We start from the raw sequence: 21,019 nt of genomic DNA, 5'->3' as shown, positions 1-21,019 counted from the left end.
GAGCTCGGTCAGAATCAGGTCTGGCTGATCAAACCCCACGGCCTCTTTCTAAACCTCACAAACACAACGAGATCTTCACTAGATGAACACATACATGAAACCATATCATATGGAAAGCACTAGATTATTCTGTTCCATGTGGGATTAAATTACAGAAAACTAGTTAACACTGCAGAGTGTTTCTAATACAATGGCTGAGGGAGTGATGGCAAATTTGACATCTTTCTCTCTTTTATAATCAAGTCCTTGATATTTTTTTCCTTTTTTGGAAAGTTATAGAAACACTATGGGTTTATTTTTTCTATTGGAGCAAATGGGAACACAAAAATTATATTTGTTGTAGTTTCAGTTCACAACTATAGAGGTTTACACAACTAAAATGACCTCTGAGAACCCCGGAAATGTGAAAATGAAATGTGAAAATAATTGTGTTTCATTGAAATAGCACATAAAGATTGTAAAAATGCAGTATTTCATAATCGCATTTATTTAATATATGTAAATGATTATACATCACAATAACATATCACCAGCCAACCAAGTAATTTTAGAAGGTTACACAGATTTTCTGGACTCTATATGAGCAAAGCGAACAAAAGAAAAAGAAAGATGTGGTATACAGTTAATTTAGGATAACGAGTGCTTTATTATTTCCATTTGTATTTTGTTTTTTTTGTATTTCAGCATTTCGAATGGTTTATACATACATGAAAAAAGTATAACGTCAGGCTGTGCTAAATTGTTTTGTCGATTTCTCTTCAGATTTAGATTATTTTTAAACATATCACTTTTATTCCTGTTTCTGTTTGAGCTTATGATGACATATCCATTTAACTCAGTTGAACACATGCAAAGAACAGGGCTCAGCATCCTCATAATATGACATCAGAAGATTATTGTATTTTCAGTCATGATTTGTCCATTTCACTTCTAAAAAACTAAAAACTAAACTAGGTCTACTGGAAAAAATCATTCTATACATTAAACTCTGTTTCCATATTTTTTTAATCGACTTTAGCCCTATTTGGATGGTAATTGTTTATCATGGGAACGTAAGGTATTTTCAACATTAGCAGGGGCTAGTCTGTGATTTTATTGCCGTCCGAAACTAGAATGTGTAAAAATCCCCGGCCGAATTACCTACTGTTTTTTAAAAACACCAAGGTCGTGTGGTAATTTCATTATCCACCCAAAGCCACATCTCTGAGTTAACGAAGAGGTCAATTCAAAATTCACTGTTAAAATCCTTTTTGTCCACTGCCGAGCACCATATACGATAACGATTGCGGTTCGCTGTAATTTGGATGCATTTTAAAGATGTAGCCTGAGGGCTGGTTCACACAGAACACGTTTTTGCTGTTAAAACGTGAGATGCAGGTGTGCATGCAAGTCCAATTTATAATAAAAAGTTATCATTTTCAATGTTTCAATAATTTGCCAGAGTAACTTGAAATTGTCAAGTTGACATAACTTAATTTTTTCAATTACGCAACCCGCAACGAATTTCAATGTATCATTTTGAGAGAAAATTCAAGACAGAATATTATTTTAACTACTTTTTATTTTAACACGTCTATCTTCCTACTTTTAAATATTTAAATAATTTTAAAAAAATCATATAATTAATAGGATATTATTTTCCTAAATTCATTAAATGTGAATTTAATCTTCTTATTCCAAGCATGTGACATTTTATTTAAAGCAAACAATCATGTGACGGACCACTTGAGCAGTGCGTTCCCGGGTTCCTGAAACTCACTCTTCCACCGTGAATAAATCGCAATGCGAATGCATGAATTTTATCACTGAGGTGCCATGCAAATTTATTTTTATGGACATCCACATGAGAAACAATTACTGTCCGAATAGGGATTTTGTCAACACTACAAAGTAGTACATATAAATGTTAAACTAAATTAGATTAAAATCAATGAGTGTAATTTATCAGACTGTTCTGCTTTATATCAAAGCAGCATTATAGAAAATGTTTTAGTATGTGGTGCTGAGCAAGTGACATCTGTTAATAATCAAAAATCTGCAGTTCTGAAATATTTTTATCTCTCTGGAACCAGTATTCTCTCCGGCCACATTCACACTGCAGCTAAATTCGGTTCTCCGTTCACCTTTTACTGTGTAAACACACACAGTTCAGTCATTTACGGGTGACAACCACATTCTACAACTGAATTAACCCCTGAAAGATGCAGGTAGTGACAACAGCATTCACAAAATTTCTAGTGAGTGCAAAACTGAACTGAATAACTAGTTGTTAATGACGTATTTAAACACGCATCAGTGATGTCTCTCTTCTGTTTGGACACATCACAGGGAAAGAGGTACGAGGCTTGACAGAGGCTCCCATGTTGCCAGATCTTGCTAGAAAAACAGCGATCAAGAACAAGCCAATTATAAACTGAAAAGTGCTTTATATTGAGACTAAGACCAAAATTAGGCAACGAAAATGGCACCACCGGCCCACTTTAATAACTTCCTAAACTTGATCTCTTTATGAGCCAACCCCAAACAAGCCCAAAAACAAGCATATAACAAGTGGCAAAACTTAAAGAGAGTGCTCTGCAAATCAGCCTTTCAAGCATGAACAAAACCTGACACCTGTGTCGACAGCGATTGTGTTTAAATTGCAGAATATCTCTTTGGCCACTATAATTTTACTTCGGTCAAAAATAGTGGATACCGAACACTCCAGATGCCAGAGTGTTGCTATGGTTACCACTGTGTCAATTTCGGGAGTGAGTCGTGTTCCCTGCACAAACACAACGATCATAGGGGATTCACTACCGCATTTAAATGCCTGAAACTTTAAGTAGCCTTGAACTGCTCTTATCAAAATAAGGTAAGAAGCTCTGGTTACCATGATGATAATGGTGTGAGGTTTGCTGGTGACCATCCCCTCTTCAAGTGGTGTGATTTCCAAGAAAAGTTGTTCCTGCTGGCATGGAAAGATGTGTGAATGGTTTCTTCTCATTACGGAGTGTAATGCCTGTAGTAGACTGGTGGTGCAGCCCATGCCTGAAGATCCAAAACCAGCCAAGAGCTTCAGGAGACTCCAGCCTGAAGGACTGAGTGAACAACAGCAAAAACACCAGTCTGTTTTCTCTCTATCTCTCAAGATTCCTTGAAGTCTTTTGAAATTGGTTCACAACTAGGCCTAATCTTGGGTCATTAAAATTAAAAAAAGGCCTAGAATCCGAACTATATTAAAATAAAGTATCAAGATCATGTTGATCAAGTCTGCGCCCCTCATCCTCTCCTATTGCCATTGTGTCCTCTGGTGTATCGTCTGCCTCTGCAGATCCACTAACATCCTGTGAGTGTCTTCCTAAACCGCACTCTCTCCCTCTCTTTCTTTCTGGAGCAGTGTAGACCAGGAAACACTGACAACATTGTCTCACACAGATCAGCTGCAGCTGTGCACAGCTGGACGCACCAATCAGCTCCCGCCCTCCACATCAGCTGACCAGGAAAATCAGCCAGAATCCCGCACTCCCACAGTCTGCTCCTGGACCCTCTGGCTCACACACATGCAGTTTCTTTCCCTCTGGGTTCCTTACATTCGGTTCTTTTATAGCAGACTTGTGATTTGTGAGAAAGGTTTGGGTTTATCTAGAAAAGTGTGAAATAATAATAAAATCAAGTTGAGTTCTGTTTAGCTGTGAAATTGGGTCTGATCAGATTGATGTGAACTATCAAACAGCTACAAGCAATAATATCAGGCTCCGATATCAAGCAAACAGGCCTGAAAGATCACTTGTTAGTGACATTAAATCATTGATGGTTACTCAAGATTTTTTTGTGAGGGAATTCCAAACTTTTGCATTGACTATTGCAGCACTGTTTGAACGAGCTAACATTCACTGCACTATTGTTGTGGTGAGTTTCATATTTATACGCCCCAACAGCTTGTGGTCGGTTGCTTTACATGCCTGTCACACAGAATCTCCCGGATGATGGGGACAGCTCTGCAAAAATACCTGCTAATTTGTTTGTACTCTTTCTTACTCAATACTTTCTGTACACTGCATGGTGAAAAAAGAGCTCCACTGCTAGAATAGCTATTAGAGATCAGCTCTAACGCCACACGAATCCTCTGTTAAAAATAAACCATCCACCCGAACCTATGATTTTCTCAGATTTAGACATCCGCAACGGACCCCCACTCGATCATCACACTACAATAGGCACGTGACGGTATCAAATTTTCATGTTGCGATAATTTGCTGGAGCTTTTATCACGGTGGTATACGGTATTATTACGATAATGAAATAAGTTGCAAAAAAGTGTTGTCATACTTTAACAGGTTTAATAACTTTTTCTTGTAACTAAAAGAGCTGAACATTTAAATACAATAAAGCAATACACAAAAATGTATAAAGTAAACAAATGTTTCAAACAGATTGAAGTGCTAAAGAATGATAAAGAACAAGAGGGTATGCGTGACGCCAGCCTCGGCCGAGTGACTGTGGTGAGCGCCAAAAACACTGAGCGGCAGCACTGGTCTTCAGCGTGAATGCTGCGAAAAAGACAAAACACTATAAAGATAGATTTGACAAGGAATCTGAGGTATATTTTCACAGACTGATGAAAGCTACAGAACAGAGAAACAAATGGATCGCTGCAATTCACAGAAACAACGGCAGCGAAAGGTGGATTTGCATTGCAGTTATCTTTTTGTGTCAATATGTTGCATTTTGGGGTAAAATCATACCCTATATATTGTATTGTTATATATTGTATTGACAATTCATCAATTAAATATGTATGATCTTATATTCTGCATAATTGGATGTTTTTAAATAAACACTTTAAAAAAACTATACAAGTTTTAGAGCTGGACGATATGATATGATATATATACACTCACCTAAAGGATTATTAGGAACACCATAATAATACTGTGTTTGACCCCCTTTCGCCTTCAGAACTGCCTTAATTCTACGTGGCATTGATTCAACAAGGTGCTGAAAGCATTCTTTAGAAATGTTGGCCCATATTGATAGGATAGCATCTTGCAGTTGATGGAGATTTGTGGGATGCACATCCAGGGCACGAAGCTCCCGTTCCACCACATCCCAAAGATGCTCTATTGGGTTGAGATCTGGTGACTGTGGGGGCCATTTTAGTACAGTGAACTCATTGTCATGTTCAAGAAACTTAATTTGAAATGATTCGAGCTTTGTGACATGGTGCATTATCCTGCTGGAAGTAGCCATCAGAGGATGGGTACATGGTGGCCATAAAGGGATGGACATGGTCAGAAACAATGCTCAGGTAGGCCGTGGCATTTAAACGATGCCCAATTGGCACTAAGGGGCCTAAAGTGTGCCAAGAAAACATCCCCCACACCATTACACCACCACCACCAGCCTGCACAGTGGTAACAAGGCATGATGGATCCATGTTCTCATTCTGTTTACGCCAAATTCTGACTCTACCATCTGAATGTCTCAACAGAAATCGAGACTCATCAGACCAGGCAACATTTTTCCAGTCTTCAACTGTCTAATTTTGGTGAGCTCTTGCAAATTGTAGCCTCTTTTTCCTATTTGTAGTGGAGATGAGTGGTACCCGGTGGGGTCTTCTGCTGTTGTAGCCCATCCGCCTCAAGGTTGTGGCTTCACAAATGCTTTGCTGCATACCTCGGTTGTAATGAGTGGTTTCAGTCAAAGTTGCTCTTCTATCAGCTTGAATCAGTCGGCCCATTCTCCTCTGACCTCTAGCATCAACAAGGCATTTTCTCCCAAAGGAACTGCCGCATACTGGATGTTTTTCCCTTTTCACACCATTCTTTGTAAACCCTAGAAATGGTTGTGCGTGAAAATCCCAGTAACTGAGCAGATTGTGAAATACTCAGACCGCCCCGTCTGGCACCAACAACCATGCCACGCTCAAAATTGCTTAAATCACCTTTCTTTCCCATTCTGACATTCAGTTTGGAGTTCAGGAGGTTGTCTTGACCAGGACCACACCCCTAAATGCATTGAAGCACCTGCCATGTGATTGGTTGCTTAGATAATTGTATTAATGAGAAATTGAACAGGTGTTCCTAATAATCCTTTAGGTGAGTGTATATATATATATAACATGGAAATGAGTGATCACCCGGATTAGACCTACCTATATTATATAAAACGTTCACAGGCAAATTTGCTTGCTTTATTTCCCCGGCGTCAAAATCAGGCACATATAAATGTCAGGAAACACGATTCCTGTCTGTATGTCAATATCCTCGGATCACTGGAACTTTGGTAAGTTGTAAGGAACACTATATCGAGTCCAAGTTCCGGCGGGAAAGTGACGTCAATGCATATGGTCTCATTAGTTAACGTTAGTTAATGCATTAACACATTAACAATGAGCAATAGCTACAATTGCAACAAAAGTTATTATTCTTTGTTAAAGTAAGTTAAAAAAATACTCTGTTAGTTCATGTTACTCAGATCCATTAAATAATACAGTTAAAACCTTTGTGTTATTAAATGTTGAAATTAAATGAACTAAGATTAATAAATACTTTAGAAGTATTTTTCATTGTCAGTTTCTGTTAACTAATGAATTAACTAACGATAAATAATGGAGCCGTAAAATGTGACTGAACAATAAAGAATCAGAACATATTCAATTAATATCTAGGGCAGGTTGTAGACCAGACTACAATTTAAAAATGTTTAAGTTTGAAAATAAATATCCTTAAATCTTTAAGTATTCGGTGCTGTGATGAACACCAGCGTGTTACAAAAACCTGAATGGCTGTTTGAAACATTTAAATACAGTAGTAGCGCAGCTGCTTTGTTTACGGTGTTACCGGGGTAACCGCTGCATTCCTGCGTTCCATCAGCGCCACCTGCTGTCAGAGAGTGAATGTGCGTTTCATTCAGTCCATCTCCTCCTGGTAGCACACGCACATCACATAGGCGTCTATTTGATGTGTTTGCTCATCCATCTGCAATACATACGTCTATAAGACGTTTCCTGTCAGATGTCAAATAGACGTTTAGAAAATGTCTTTAAGATGTTTATGATTTAGATTTAGAATGTATGTAAAACTGACACCTTAAAGACGTCTATCAGATGTTAGTAAACAGCAGATGCTTTCCAGATAAAGTGATCTTTAACAGACAATTCTCAGTGTTAAGCATAATGATCGTAGCACGTTACAATGAAGTCGGCTCCTTTTAAATTTATTTAAAGTAAAAGTTCTTCTTTGGAAAAATTACATTTCCTTTAAGAACAGGCTTTACTCCCTTCAAACTTAGGCCCTGTCCACACGGACACGGGTATTTTTATAACCGTGACTTTTTTTACGCGGTTCGGCCGTTCGTCCACACGAAAACGCACTGAAACCGAACATTTTTGAAAACCCCTGCCAGGGTGAGGATTTTCAGAAACGCCGGTTACAGTGTTGTCGTGTAGACAGTGAAACCGGGGTTTTTGCCTTGCGACGTCAGAGTGTGCGCCGTTATCAGCTGTGTTTGACGTCAGATTTGCGCTTCTGATTGGCCAACGTGGCTTTAGGGTTAAGGTTTATATCGCCGCCTGCTGGCGTGGCATGCTCTTGACCGCGCTTGATTGCGTGTTTTTACGTTTTCATGTAGACGGAGACCGAGCATGTGTGGACGGGATTTTTTTTTTAAACGCTGTAGGAAAAACTCCGGTTATAAAAATACTCGTGTCCGTGCGGACATGGCCTTAGAGGCCGTTTACACAACACTGTTTTCAACTAAAAACGGAAAACGTTTTATGCGTTTTGGAATTTTTTTTTACAAGACAACAGCATTTTGGGGGCCTGAAAACGCAAACTTAGGAAAGTGTGTTTTCAAAGTGCAAGTTTTTGAAAACTATACCGTTATCGTCTTCATGTAAACTACAAAAATGTGAATTTGTGATGTAATGTGCATGCGTGTCACGTGTTCAGTCTATAGGTGCGCAGTGTTTCTTTACAAAGTGACATCGCCAACTACTGGCAGAATACAGTGTTTTTAGTCGTTTTCGCGGATCCGTGTGAACAAGGATCGGTTTGACAATGTTGCCGTCTGTACGCAAAAAAAAAAAAAACAAAGGAAAAACTTTTCTGTTTTTAGTACATCGCTGTTGTGTAAACGTACCCTAAATTGGAATGTCACTTTTTCTGTCGCTTCAACTTCCCGAATACACACAATAAATCAAATACGCTCAGCCTAAGCAAAGGCTGGATATAGACTTTATTAGTTTGTCATTTACATGCAGCGCTTCACAGCCGTTACATCACATACCCAGCACTTGATCCATCCTTTTTTATTCTTTCCTTCCATTTCTTTTATTTTTAATTCTCCTTTTGAGATTTCTCTCAGATCTGTTTTCCTCCATTGCTGCTGAAACAAGTCGACCCCGCAACTGTGTAGTTTAATGAGAGTCTGAAAATTAGTGCCTGATGAAATAAGCTTTAAACATGTTCAAATTGAAGGTCAGCCGAACTTTAAGCGAAACAACAATCAAGCTGGGCAGCGAAAAATTGGAACAAGTACACCGATTCAAATACTTTGGTGTAATCATTGACGATCAGCTGAACCATGAAGTCGAAATCAAGAGCAGAATTGAACAAGCACGGCAAGCATTTATTAAATGGAAAACACTCCTTGCAGACCGCAACTTGAGTACACCACTGAAACTGCGCACAATGAAATGTTACATCTGGTCAATTTAGCTGTACGGAGTAGAGACGTGGACACTAACAACAACAGCAACAAAAAGGCTCGAAGCTTTCGAAATGTGGCTGTATCGAAGAATGCTGAAAATCCCATGGACAGCCAAAACCACCAATACACAAGTTCTGCAGGACATGGGCACTGACAGGCAACTGCTGAAGACCATCATTAGCAGGAAGTGTCACTACTTAGGCCACATTGCCCGAAACGACCACAAATACCAGCTATTAAAGCAAATCCTACAAGGAAAAATCGAAGGGAAAAAACGACCAGGACGGCCAAAAACAACATGGCTCAGTAACATCAAAACATGGCTACAATTAACAACAGCAAAAACTCTACACGCCGTGCTAGACCGAGACCAATATCATCGTGAAGTCGCATACGCCGTTAGGCAGCACTAAAGAAGAAGATGTTCAAATTTCCATCGTTATGTTGTAAAATACAGAATAATTTCTGTTAAGCTTGTGTATATTTCTTAGTTAAAGCTGTATGTAGGTTTTTTTCCCTTTGTCATGTCATCTTTATTTATATAGAGCTTTTTGCAATACAGATTGTTTCAAAGCAGCTTTACAGAGATAACAGGAAAGTAATGCAACACAGTTTGTAGTTTTGCAGGCAGATCAAAATATTGTTGAATATTAAATGTCACCAACTAAGCAAGCCAATATATCTATATAAGCCTTGGTGTTTTATATAGATGGATGGATGGATAGATAGATGTATGTATATGTCCTCAAAGAGTATATATATATACTCTTTGAGGTATATATACCTTATATATCTTTATATATAATGATGACCACTAGGAGGTGCTCTAGGCATACATTTTCCTTGATTTGTTTTCCCTAAGGGTTTCCGTTGTTGTTGAAAACGAAAGTAAGGGTACATTTACAAAACAAAGATGTACTAAAAACAGAAAGGTTTTTTTCTTTGTGCTTTTTTTTAGCACAGACAACAACATTGTCAAAACAATACACCTTTATACATTAAAAGTGTAAAAGTACAGATATGATTTATCTTTGTTTAGTTTTGGTACATCACAAAAAAACAGCTGTTTTAATTGGTGTTTAGACCTTTTCTATCCACTATAAATGTCGAAATATCTTTCCAGCATATTTGTTGCTATGAATTTAGGCAGTTTTGCACTCTGCTCGTATTTCTCTTCAAACCATACATATGAGAACTGTGAAGCAAAATAACATAAGGCATTTCACATATTGGTCAATGTAATAAATTAAAAAAAAACATTTACTGAGCACATTTTACTCACAACTGCATCAACTGAGCACATGTTTGCAATAGACATTGAGTGTGTGTGTGTGTGTGTGTGTGTGTGTGTGAACTGCAAAATAATGTATGTGTGTGGAATATGAGGCTACTTCTGCGTAAAACCTCAACACACAGGATATTGCACAGTGCACACCTAGAAAAACTTCTGAGAAACAGAGAGTGTGTGTGTGTGTGTGTGTGTGTGTGTCCTGTAAGCCACGTGAGTACTCTGCAATGGTGGGTGCATTAAAGACTCTTAAGTTCATTTTACGGCTTTTGTGCCATCTAGTGTTTGTCCATCTACCACAGGAATTTCATTAGTTAAATCAAATCAGTATTTTGTCAGTTAAAGCTCCAGTCCGTAACTTTTTTGGGTTAAAAATGATCCAAAATAAATTTTTGAGCAAGTACATAACCAGCCAGTGTTCAAAACTCTCTGCTTGCCTAAGCTTGATTCAAAGCGGTAAGCTTGTAGTAATGTTTTTAACTCCAGTGGTACTGGTCGATTTCCGCGGGAGATTCGAGCATGTCTTTGCGTCATTACGTCACATCTGTACACACACATCTGTACACATAAAGAAGAGTCTTGGCTAGAAGGCTATGAGTGTGAGGATGTTGGAGGTGGAGATTTATAGCCTTTTCTCACAGCACTTGATATAATTAAACTTATCATTTTGATGGCGGATCCAGAAAGGTTCAAATGACAATCACCAGTGACAACTGGAGACTCACCCGCTGTAAAATGCAAAAGACTTCGTTTGGACTTCGGAGTGGCTACAGAAAAAAGAAACTGCAACCGGCCCATGCGAAAACAAGGATAAATATCTGAAGGGCAATTTACTGCAATGCTTGTTTCCCTTAGTTGGTCAGAACAAAAGTGGATGTTACTTGCTTGTTCAGACATTTTCCGGTTAAACTTCTTATGTTGGTCATACTCCCAAAAAGAATAATCTGGGATTGTCAATGCCAGTATCCACACCGGCGGCGACTGACAGCCGCACACTCTCCTTAAACATTGTGTTCATCCGCGCTGTGCCGTGTCGAGGCACAACCCACGTAAAGTTGATAATTCTGCGAATAACTGCAATTGCAGATTTCGAACAGAGATTGGGACAAAGAGGAAAAACTATCATTGAAATATAAAAGATCATTGAAATATAAAAAGATCCTCCAAGTTTTAGAATTCAAAACTTCCTATTTAGTCCAAAAACGGTAGTAACGATGAGAGAATTGCAAACACAGAATTACTTCAGCAACAAAACAATAGACATGTCTCTGAGGACTACAAGACGTTTTTAAGGTCCAAGCTGTGGAAAAACATCTTTGCATTGCCATCCTGGTGATTGTAATATTTAGAAAGCGTGGATGAATTTTATTTTTATCCTAGTTTTTATGTTCCAGTCAGATTTGCATCAGCAAGACACTGCTCGTTTGTTCACTTCATTTTACTGCAGATTTAACTAGACACAGTTCAGAGAGACTAAAAAATAATAGATGATGCAGATTCGACTTTATTGGTTCCAACAATAATGTTGCAACACCCAAGTGTGTGTATCAGTATTTTTACCATGTGTCACTATTGCTATTGCTATGACTATTGATCTGTTACAGATCATTTGGTATGTACAGAGTATTTGTACTGTAGCACCGCAGTGAAACTAAATAGTTGTGATGTTTGTGATTTGATGTTCTATCTGTGCTTCAGCATTTATGGGGTTAATGCGTTGGATTAGGGATACGGAAGAATGTAAAGAACTCTACTTTTGTTATTGTTTTGATCCAAGCCATTCGCTGAGTGACATCTTCTGTTTTGTCATCAGTAAGAGTCGTTCTCATAGGGCTATTCATAGTTCATCCTTTTCAATAAAGTAAAAACATACATGGTCATTTGCAGTATCATGTTTTAAATCAAATGAATGACAATGTGCATGACAATGTTTCATTTGATTTAAAACATGATACTGCAAATGACCATGTATGTTTTTACTTTATTGAAAAGGATGAACTATGAATAGCCCTATGAGAACGACAGTGCGACAAACAATGGTTCATACATTCATATTTCCATTCACACAAAACACTGTAAGTCATCCTTTGTCAACTGTGGTAACTCCAAGAACTTATTTTAATATGCAAAACGGTTACACAAATAACCGTTTGTGTAACCGTTCTAAATGAAGCCTGTCCCCCCGGCTACAGTTATTTGGAGGCAGCTCGCCGCACTGGCCGCGGTGGTGGCCTAGCTGTCATTCACCGACAGGATCTAGAGCTGTCCCCCATTGTACTGCCTGCAACATCTTCCTGCGAGTGTCTTGCATTTACATGTAAGCCCCCCTTTCCAATGACTGTTCTCCTTATCTACCGGCCCCCTAAACTCAACTCTACTTTCATCCCGGAAATGTCTGATCTCCTTACAACACTCTGTACGACCTATGCAAATACAATAATCCTGGGAGATATAAATATTCATGTCGATGCCCCCTCATGTCATCCCGCTGCTGAATTCCTTCAGCTTCTAGACTCCCTCGATTTACAACAACATGTTGATGTCCCCACACATTCCAGGGGACACACACTCGATTTGGTCATCTCTAACTCCGCCCTCATTAGCAATCTACATGTTTATGATCTCGGTGTTTCAGATCACAAGGTTGTGTCAATGGAGCTGCCCTTTCCTTCACCCCACACCAAACCAAGGCGGCAGATCCATTATAGAAAGCTGAAAAACATCAATGCAGATGCCCTGGCCCAGGACCTTCAACATCTCTCCTCCGGATTTACTGACTTCGTTTCTGTAGCTGACTCCGTGGATTTCTACAATCAGTCCCTGAGCAGTCTTCTGGACCTCCACGCCCCCTTAATGTCCAGGTCAGTCTCATTCATGCGCTCTGCACCCTGGTACACCTCTGAGCTGCGAAAGATGAAGGCGGCTGGGCGTGTCCTTGAGCGGCGGCAAAAGGTCTCTGGACTGACTGTTCATAAACAGGCATACAGGGAGCAAAAGAGGGTATATGCAGAAGCTCTGAGGGACGCACGGTCCAGGTTTTATTCCACTATCATCAATAACAGCCCTGGTAACTCCAAACAACTTTTTTCAACAATAAACCACCTTCTTAAACCCCCCTTACTCTCCCACCCTGAGACCACCGAAGAGAGGTGTAACATGCACATTACTTTTTTCAAAAAAAAAGTTAATAACATCCGCTCCCACCTCTCCGCCACTGCTGTCCTGCCCCTCCCAACTGCCGACCCACCGTTTGAGATTGTCCAGCCCCTCTGTTCTTTCTCTGATGCAACACAGGAAGAAGTGGAGGATGTCATTAAAAAAATGAAGCCATCCACCTGTGCCCTGGACCCTTTCCCTTCAGCCCTGCTGAAGGCCAACATCTCTGCCATTTCTCCATTTATCACAAAGATCATAAACCACTCCCTCCTGGTTGGTCATATCCCATCAACATTAAAGACTGCTGTCATCAGACCTCTATTAAAAAAACCCACTCTGGATCCAGAAGTTCTCTCCAACTACAGGCCAATTTCCAATCTTCCATTCCTATCAAAGGTTCTGGAAAAAACAGTTGCAGCTCAACTCCATGTTCATCTTAAACACAATAACTTATTTGAAAAGTTTCAGTCTGGTTTCCGCCCTGGCCATAGCACAGAAACAGCCTTGGTCAGGATCACCAATGACCTCTTGATGGCAGCTGATACTGGTTCTCCCTCTCTACTCGTCCTACTAGACCTAACAGCTGCTTTTGATACAGTAGACCATAACATCCTTCTTCACCGCCTGCAATACACCATTGGACTCTCAGGAAATGTTCACAACTGGTTTAACTCATACCTGAATGGCAGAACTGAGCATGTCGCCCTGGGCAACGCCAAATCAGACACTCATAATGTCACCTGCGGTGTCCCACAGGGCTCTGTGCTGGGCCCCACACTCTTCTCCATTTACATGCTGCCTCTTGGCAAAGTCATTAGCAGACATGGTATATCATTCCATTGTTATGCTGATGACACACAGCTGTATCTCAGGACAACCCCCACTTCTTCTGCTCCCTTGCCAGCATCCACACTGAACACCTGCCTGGAGGAGATAGATGCGTGGATGAAGCTCAATTTCCTACAGCTAAATAGTTCCAAAACGGAAGCAATCTTAATTGGCACACCACATCAGCTCCGCTTTTCCTCCATCAGCAGTATCACTTTTTCGGGCCAAAACATCGCACTTTCCACATCTGTCACCAATTTGGGTGTTAAAATGGACTCTCAACTCACCTTTGACACCCACATCAAACACCTCTGTAAGACATCATTTTATCATCTCAAGAACATTGCCAAACTCCGTCCAACACTTAACCTGGCAGATGCAGAGAAGCTCGTCCATGCCTTTGTGTCCTCCAGGCTGGACTATTGTAATGCACTCCTCATCGGGATCTCTGGCAAAAGCATTCAAAGACTACAATACATCCAGAACAGTGCTGCCAGGATCCTGATGAGGGTGCGCAAGCATGATCACATCACGCCCATCCTAAAATCTCTTCACTGGCTCCCTGTCCCACTCAGAATTGAATATAAGGTCTCCCTCCTCACCCACCAGTGCATTCATGGACATGCCCCCCTTTACCTACAGGAACTCCTCCAACACCAGAGCTCCTCACGCACTCTCCGGTCTGCAAATACAAACACCCTTTATGTCCCCAGAACCAAGCTCTGTAGCATGGGTGGTAGGGCCTTTTCATCGGCTGCTCCGAGGCTGTGGAATGCCCTCCCTGACCACTTGAGGGCCCCACAGACTACAGATGTTTTTAAACAAAACCTAAAAACGTATCTTTTTAAAAAAGCTTTTAAATAAATGTATTTTTAGAGACCCCCCCCCCCCCCCCCCTACTCCTTTAAACTTATTATTGATTTTGAGTTTTTAATTATATTACTATATGCTCTGTAGCACTTTGAGATTGCTAAAATGTAAAGTGCAATACAAATAAAATTTATTATTATTATTATTATTATTAAATAATAGCAGTGGGCGTTTACCAAGTCTTGAATGCGGCACCCCTATCAAAACAGTGTTGAAAGAGGGGGTCAAAACGGGATAGAAAATAGTTTATTACTTCTATTTTTTGATGTAAAAATCTTGATAACATTATAAGTGAACATTATAATTGATCACATTATAAAAAAAAAAAAAAAATGCAGTTTATGGCCCCTTTAAATGAGGAAACCATAATAAAGTGAAACAATTTTTTTTTTGTGCAAGGATTATTGCAAAGGATTATTTTTTGTTCATCACGTTTAACCCTCAATTTTTTAATACATACATACATACATACATAAAGATATGCATGCACACACACATATATGTATATACACACACACACACACACACACACACATCACGAAGAGCTGAAAATTTTGGATGTACAAGCAGCACCATTAGTGCACCACTAGCAAAAGATGTGTGCCCCTTTCCATTTGCCATGTTTCCATTAAAAATTAACTACACGTTTGCGATTGTTCACACATTCACACTGACAGTGATTAAATCTTTGAAGATTGCTGAAAATCTGCTCATCATAAAGCAATTGTGTCTCTTTAGAAGACTTAAATTAAACCGCTCAATTCATATGGATTAGTTTCACAATGTCTTTATGTTGGCAACTTTTTGATATTTATATTTAGGCCTATATATGTATATATAAACTTCCTTTATGTTCTGAAGATAAGCGCAAATCTGAAAATCTTAAGGTTTTGGAGCGGCATGAAGGCGAGGGAATGGTGACACCCTGTTTCTGGGTGAACTATCCCTAAATGAATTATCCCTAGATGAATTATCCCTAGATGATACTTCTTTTGTCCGTCAGCTATTCCTGTGCACAGCGTGTATCACACGACTTGTGTTCGCTTGCCACAAGGGCTACTCTTGTGCCGATTTCTGCCCCTGCCCGATTATAATCAAGGCTACGACCTGATTGGTCCAAATCATAGACTGTAAAAAAAGATGGACGATGCACCTTCACTCTCTTCCATTGTAGAAAAGTGAAGCCGCCAATGTCCCAATATGGCGCTGACATCTTGGAGCTCGAGTCTGCGCAGTATTGAGCGTGAAGTAGAGCAGCCTCAGCCGCGATGTCAAGGCCCTGCCAACACTCCCGCTGAATCGGTTAGTACAGTTTACTGCAGCACAGTTTAGTACAGTTTGGTGCCTCAGTGACTTCTCCACTCAGAGAAGCTGTCAATCATGACATCACACTCCCATTTTTATAGCATCAAATAACTGACTAAAACATTTAAAAAAAACTAACACTTGAACTTACATCAGCGTGATAAAAACGAGCTAAAATGACAGAAAACATCTTTGGACCAAATTTATTCGAAGTGTGATTTGATTTGTTTAGTACGGTGGCCGAGAGAGCTCAATGCGCTGCAACTGAAGCAAACACGTGCAAATAGAAAAAAACACGTGCAAATAGAAAAAAACACCTGCAAATTAAAAAAAAAAACATCTTCATCAGTTTCACAACACACGTGTGCTCCAAATACACAAACGCGCTGCAAATAACACAGACCACAACGGAAATGTTTCCAGGGGAACCAAATAAGTGACGAACCCGGCTGGGACGTGCTTATTGCTCGTGAGCTTCCCTATGCCATACTCCCTTCGAAGGGCAGACGGCTGAGCCCTTGAAGTGGGACTTTGGAGTGAACATGGCACTTGTGTGCCATTATGTAGCCGTGTGGAAGGCACTTGATGAAGGGAGCAACGAAAGACAACCTAATTTCTAATTTCAACCTAATTAAATCCTCATTATTTTGACCCGGGATGTTCCCATGACAACGCAGCACGGTGTCCATCAGCTGAAGAGCTGGTCTTACGACAGAAATATAATGCTGTTAACATAACGGTTGCAAATAGATTTTTATTTTTACTTTACAAAAAAGCTTTTAAAATATGCGTTATCTATCCGTGAGTCTCAACTTTAAAACTTTGGACCCTACATTACCTAACATTTCTTATAACTGTAACTGATAGATAAATATATTTCCTTCATGTTCTTCTTCTCTATCTTTTTTATTTATTTATTTTAGTTTTCAGCTCATTGTTCTTTTCTCATTTGTATTCTGATGACATTGAACATATTGCTAATACATTTTGTACATTGTATACAAGTTGTATGTCATACAAAATGTAATCTCTGTATGTTTTGCAAAAATAAAAAAATAAATAAAGCAGAATTTTAAACTGTAAGCACCAGCACGTCCCAGCCGGGTTCGTCACTTATTTGATTCCCCTGGAAACATTTCTGTTGTGGTCTGTGTTATTTGCAGCGCGTTTCTGTATTTGTGTGGTGTTGTGAGTATTTGGAGCACACGTGTGTTGTGAAACTGATGAAGATGTTTTCTTAATTTGCGGGTGTTTTTTCTATTTGCATGCGTTTTTTTCTATTTGCATGTGTTTTCTTCAGTTGCAGCGTGTTGAGCTCTCTCGGCCACCGTAGTTTAGTTTATCTCATGTACCATTAGATTACATGGAGAGAAGAAGAAGAAGAAGAAGAAGTTTTATTTATATAGCGCCTTTCCAGAAGCTCAAGGTCGGGGTTCATGACCTAGACTGCATCCAGCCACTTGGGGGTGATCGAAACGCTTTGGTTTCACTTTTCAGGACTACTGTGGCACACTTGGTCCCAATTTGTAAAGCTCAATCTAAACTCTAACCCTACACCTAACCCTAAAACTAAAAATACTGGGGAGTAATAATCTGGCTGAGGTCAGGAATTAGATGCAATGCTTGCTATTGCACACTGGTGCTATTACAGAACAGTCATTCCACAGCGGAATCAGATATACATGTTCAGACATAGCTCAAATGTCCACGTATAGCATTTGACCATCCATTCTCCCAATCGCTTAACCTTTGTAGGGTCGTGGGGCTGCTGGATCCAATCCCAACGTCTCGGGCCGAAAGGATGGGGAACACACTGGAGAGATGGCCAGTCCATCACAGGGCTCACACGCATTCACACACTTACCCCTATGGGCAATTTATTGGGTACAGTAAAGTTTACCTGTGCTGCATGTCTTTTGGATTGTGAGGTAAACCGGAGAACCCGGAAGAAACCCATGCCAAGTTGCCAACACAAGGAGAACATGCAAACTGCCCACAAAATTGCCTCCAGGTTTAGCCGGTCCTCAAACTGAGGACCTTTTTGCTGGGAGACAACAGTGCTACCCACTGAGCCACCTATTGCAAACATATTTGATAAAAAAAAATAAAAAAACATTTGGGAGATTAGATGTGAGAAAGTCAGATCTCTGCATTTTTGACTGTTTACACGCTTTCAACAATATATGATCAGGGTCTGAGTAAAACAATCCCATTTTTTGTTCCTGTGTGAATGCAGCCAGTGTAAACAGCTTCAATGGTTGCCCTTGCTTGTGTCGCCGGAAATCGCTAGCTCTTTTTGAAAATGAATGATGTTTGGTTCGCTGTGAATCATTTTCATTGTGAACCACCCTTGACTCTATGTGACTGATCAAAATCAAGTTACACTTGTGTAAGTGGCAGCAGAAAACCAAGAGGCCTGCAGGTGGCAATCTCAGCCTTGCATGAGTATAGAGAGAAGCATTTTTTCTTTTTCCTTTTTTTGAGAAAAGGAAACTATTAATTCCTCCGTAGGGAGGCATTAATAGCCTTCAGACATGAAGGAGTAGAGGAGGATAAGGATTGAGTTTCCTCTCTCTTTTCCTCTCCCTCTTTGTCTAATTCATATTTAGTTTAACTAAATGTATAACTGTATTAACATTATTGATCTCACTGATTGGAGACTGATTGGTTTATTTATACTGCCAGTGAATTTCAGGTTTTTTTCACAGACATTTGGCACTGACAGAATCTTGGTGCATGCACAGCAAAATCCTGGTGTTAAATGTACACAGCTTGATGGGTGCAGTTTAAAGACCGTAAACATAACACTTAAGCAGTGTTGCAGTTAATTTGATTAAGTGATGAATTAAAGCAACTCTATGTAGTTTTGTGTATTTTTGCAACTACAGTTACAGTAAGTGAGTGGAATTCATAAATATACTGCCATAAATATACCACTGTCATAATTACAGTGGATAGATGTACATGTGCATTTGTTGACAAGCTTAATCATTTCAAACGCTATGAAGAACCATGTGACTGAATAAGCTGAGCAATATTACAACCATAAAAAAAAGAATAACATAAGTATAAATTATGGTTACAATTTTCACATATATACTGTATATATTGTGTAAGCGTTTAAATGTGTATGTGTGTAATCAAATGTTGGCAACACGATAGGCCACATTGCACATACAATTTGACAGTATAGACTATTACAAGCTACTTTACATGCTAGGTTGCAAACTTTCAACACTTACCTACCTGGCATGAGATGCTATACTGAGACTGACTTTTGACATCCCAGACCAACTACAAAACTCTGTGAGATAGGATGACACTAATACGGTTATAGCCTACGTTGTCGACTTTCATAAATAACACTGGTAGGGAGGTCCACTCTGCTGTCGGATGTACTTTTTTTGCTAAAACTAAAATCAATTAATAATAATAATAATTCCTTACATTTATATAGAGCTTTTCTTCTCAACCACCACCAATGTGCAGCATCCACCTAGATGATGCGACGGCAGCCATATTGCGCCAAAACGCCCACCACACACCAGCTTATTGGTGGAGAGGAGAGTTATGAAGCCAATGAGTATATATGAGGATGATTAGGAGGCCATGATGGTCAGAGGCCACTGGGCAAATTTGGCCAGTATGGGGTTACACCCCTACTCTTTCGAAACACATCCTGGGATTTTTTGTGACCACAGAGAGTCAGGACCTCGGTTTAACGTCTCAACCAAAGGACAGTGCTTTTTGACAGTATAGTGTCCCCGACACTACACTGGGGCGTTATTATGACCCACACCGACCACAGGGTGAGCATCCCCTACTGGCCTGGCCTCACTAACACCTCTTCCAGCAGCAACCTGGTTTTCCCAGAAGGTCTCCCATCCAGTTACTAACCAGGCTCAGCCCTGCTTAGCTTCAGTGGGCAACCAGTTTTGGGCTACAGGGTGACATGGCTGCTGGCCAAAATCAAGACACTATAAACTGTTTGCATCTCTGAATTAGTTCAATTACAAAATATAATCCATGCATTGCTAATGGTGTATGAGATTAGGATGTCCGTAGTGATAAATCTCCTTCGCCCGGGCTATGTTGCCATACATATTTTGCCGTAAAGCCATTTTCATGGAATTTCGTACCCGTTCACCAAACTTACATAGTCCCCAAACAGACGTTTGGTTAGAGTGTAGCAAAGAAACAGAAGTCATTCGGCTTATTGGAAATCAGTCTACCATCAGAATGATTTTGTAAATAATATTTCAAGGTTGCTTTAAGTGACAATTGACCATCAGTAGCTGAGTTTCCATTACCCTTCAAATTGCAGTAGCACCTCAATGCAGTACATGAGATCCACGGGGAGGAGTCGGATCAAGATCCAAGGGGTGGAGATAGGTAGGATTAGGGGTGGGTTTAGGAAATAGGGGGCGGAGATGGGTAGGTTTGGTATATGTAAGGTGGGAGGAGTTGGATCTGGATTCGACTCCTCCCCGTGGATTTCATGTTCTGCAGTGAGGACCATCTCTCAAATTGCGCAAATTGAAATGGCGAATTGAAAATACGCCCAATGGAAACACCTCATTTTCACAAAAACTCCTATATATATCCCCAAAAAGTATTTATGCTTGCATAAGGTGGTATTTCAGGCAATTCGAAACAGGAATATTTTGCAAAACTGCAATGGAATTTTTTTTCGCATTTACGGGTCACCTGACGTATGTAAAAGTCGATCATTCTTTAAAGATGATGTGGTATGTTTGGACAGAAGACCAGACAGAGTTCTTTATTAAAATCATAAAAGACAAAAGTATCACGGGAAAACTGGATTCTAAACAACAAAGAAATGTCACAATTTATCAAGACCTTATAGCAGAGAGGAGG

The 21,019-nt window shown here is 39.8% G+C and overlaps 1 protein-coding gene across 4 annotated transcripts in view; it reads right to left on the bottom strand.

Moving 5' to 3' along the window:
• The window catches only part of dock10 (dedicator of cytokinesis 10), a 141,282-nt gene that overhangs the window by 88,749 nt on the left and 31,514 nt on the right, over positions 1 to 21,019 (bottom strand). For 3 of the 4 annotated variants that reach the window (XM_056270736.1, XM_056270764.1, XM_056270773.1), the window contains exon 1: positions 2,873 to 3,072. The exons of the other annotated variant lie outside the window; for it this stretch is intronic. In XM_056270736.1, the coding sequence (XP_056126711.1) occupies positions 2,873 to 3,028 (156 nt within the window). In that variant the 5' untranslated portion in view covers positions 3,029 to 3,072. Of the gene's footprint in view, positions 1 to 2,872; positions 3,073 to 21,019 lie in introns of those variants that run through there. 4 annotated transcript variants of the gene reach the window in all.

This window comes from Rhinichthys klamathensis, unplaced genomic scaffold (genome assembly GCF_029890125.1).
Source record: "Rhinichthys klamathensis goyatoka isolate OS25496 unplaced genomic scaffold, OSU_Roscu_1.1 h1tg000014l_1, whole genome shotgun sequence".
Lineage (NCBI taxonomy): Eukaryota > Metazoa > Chordata > Actinopteri > Cypriniformes > Leuciscidae > Rhinichthys > Rhinichthys klamathensis.
The sequence above is the reverse complement of the archived record's forward strand: the minus strand, read 5'-3'. Positions and strand labels throughout refer to the sequence as shown.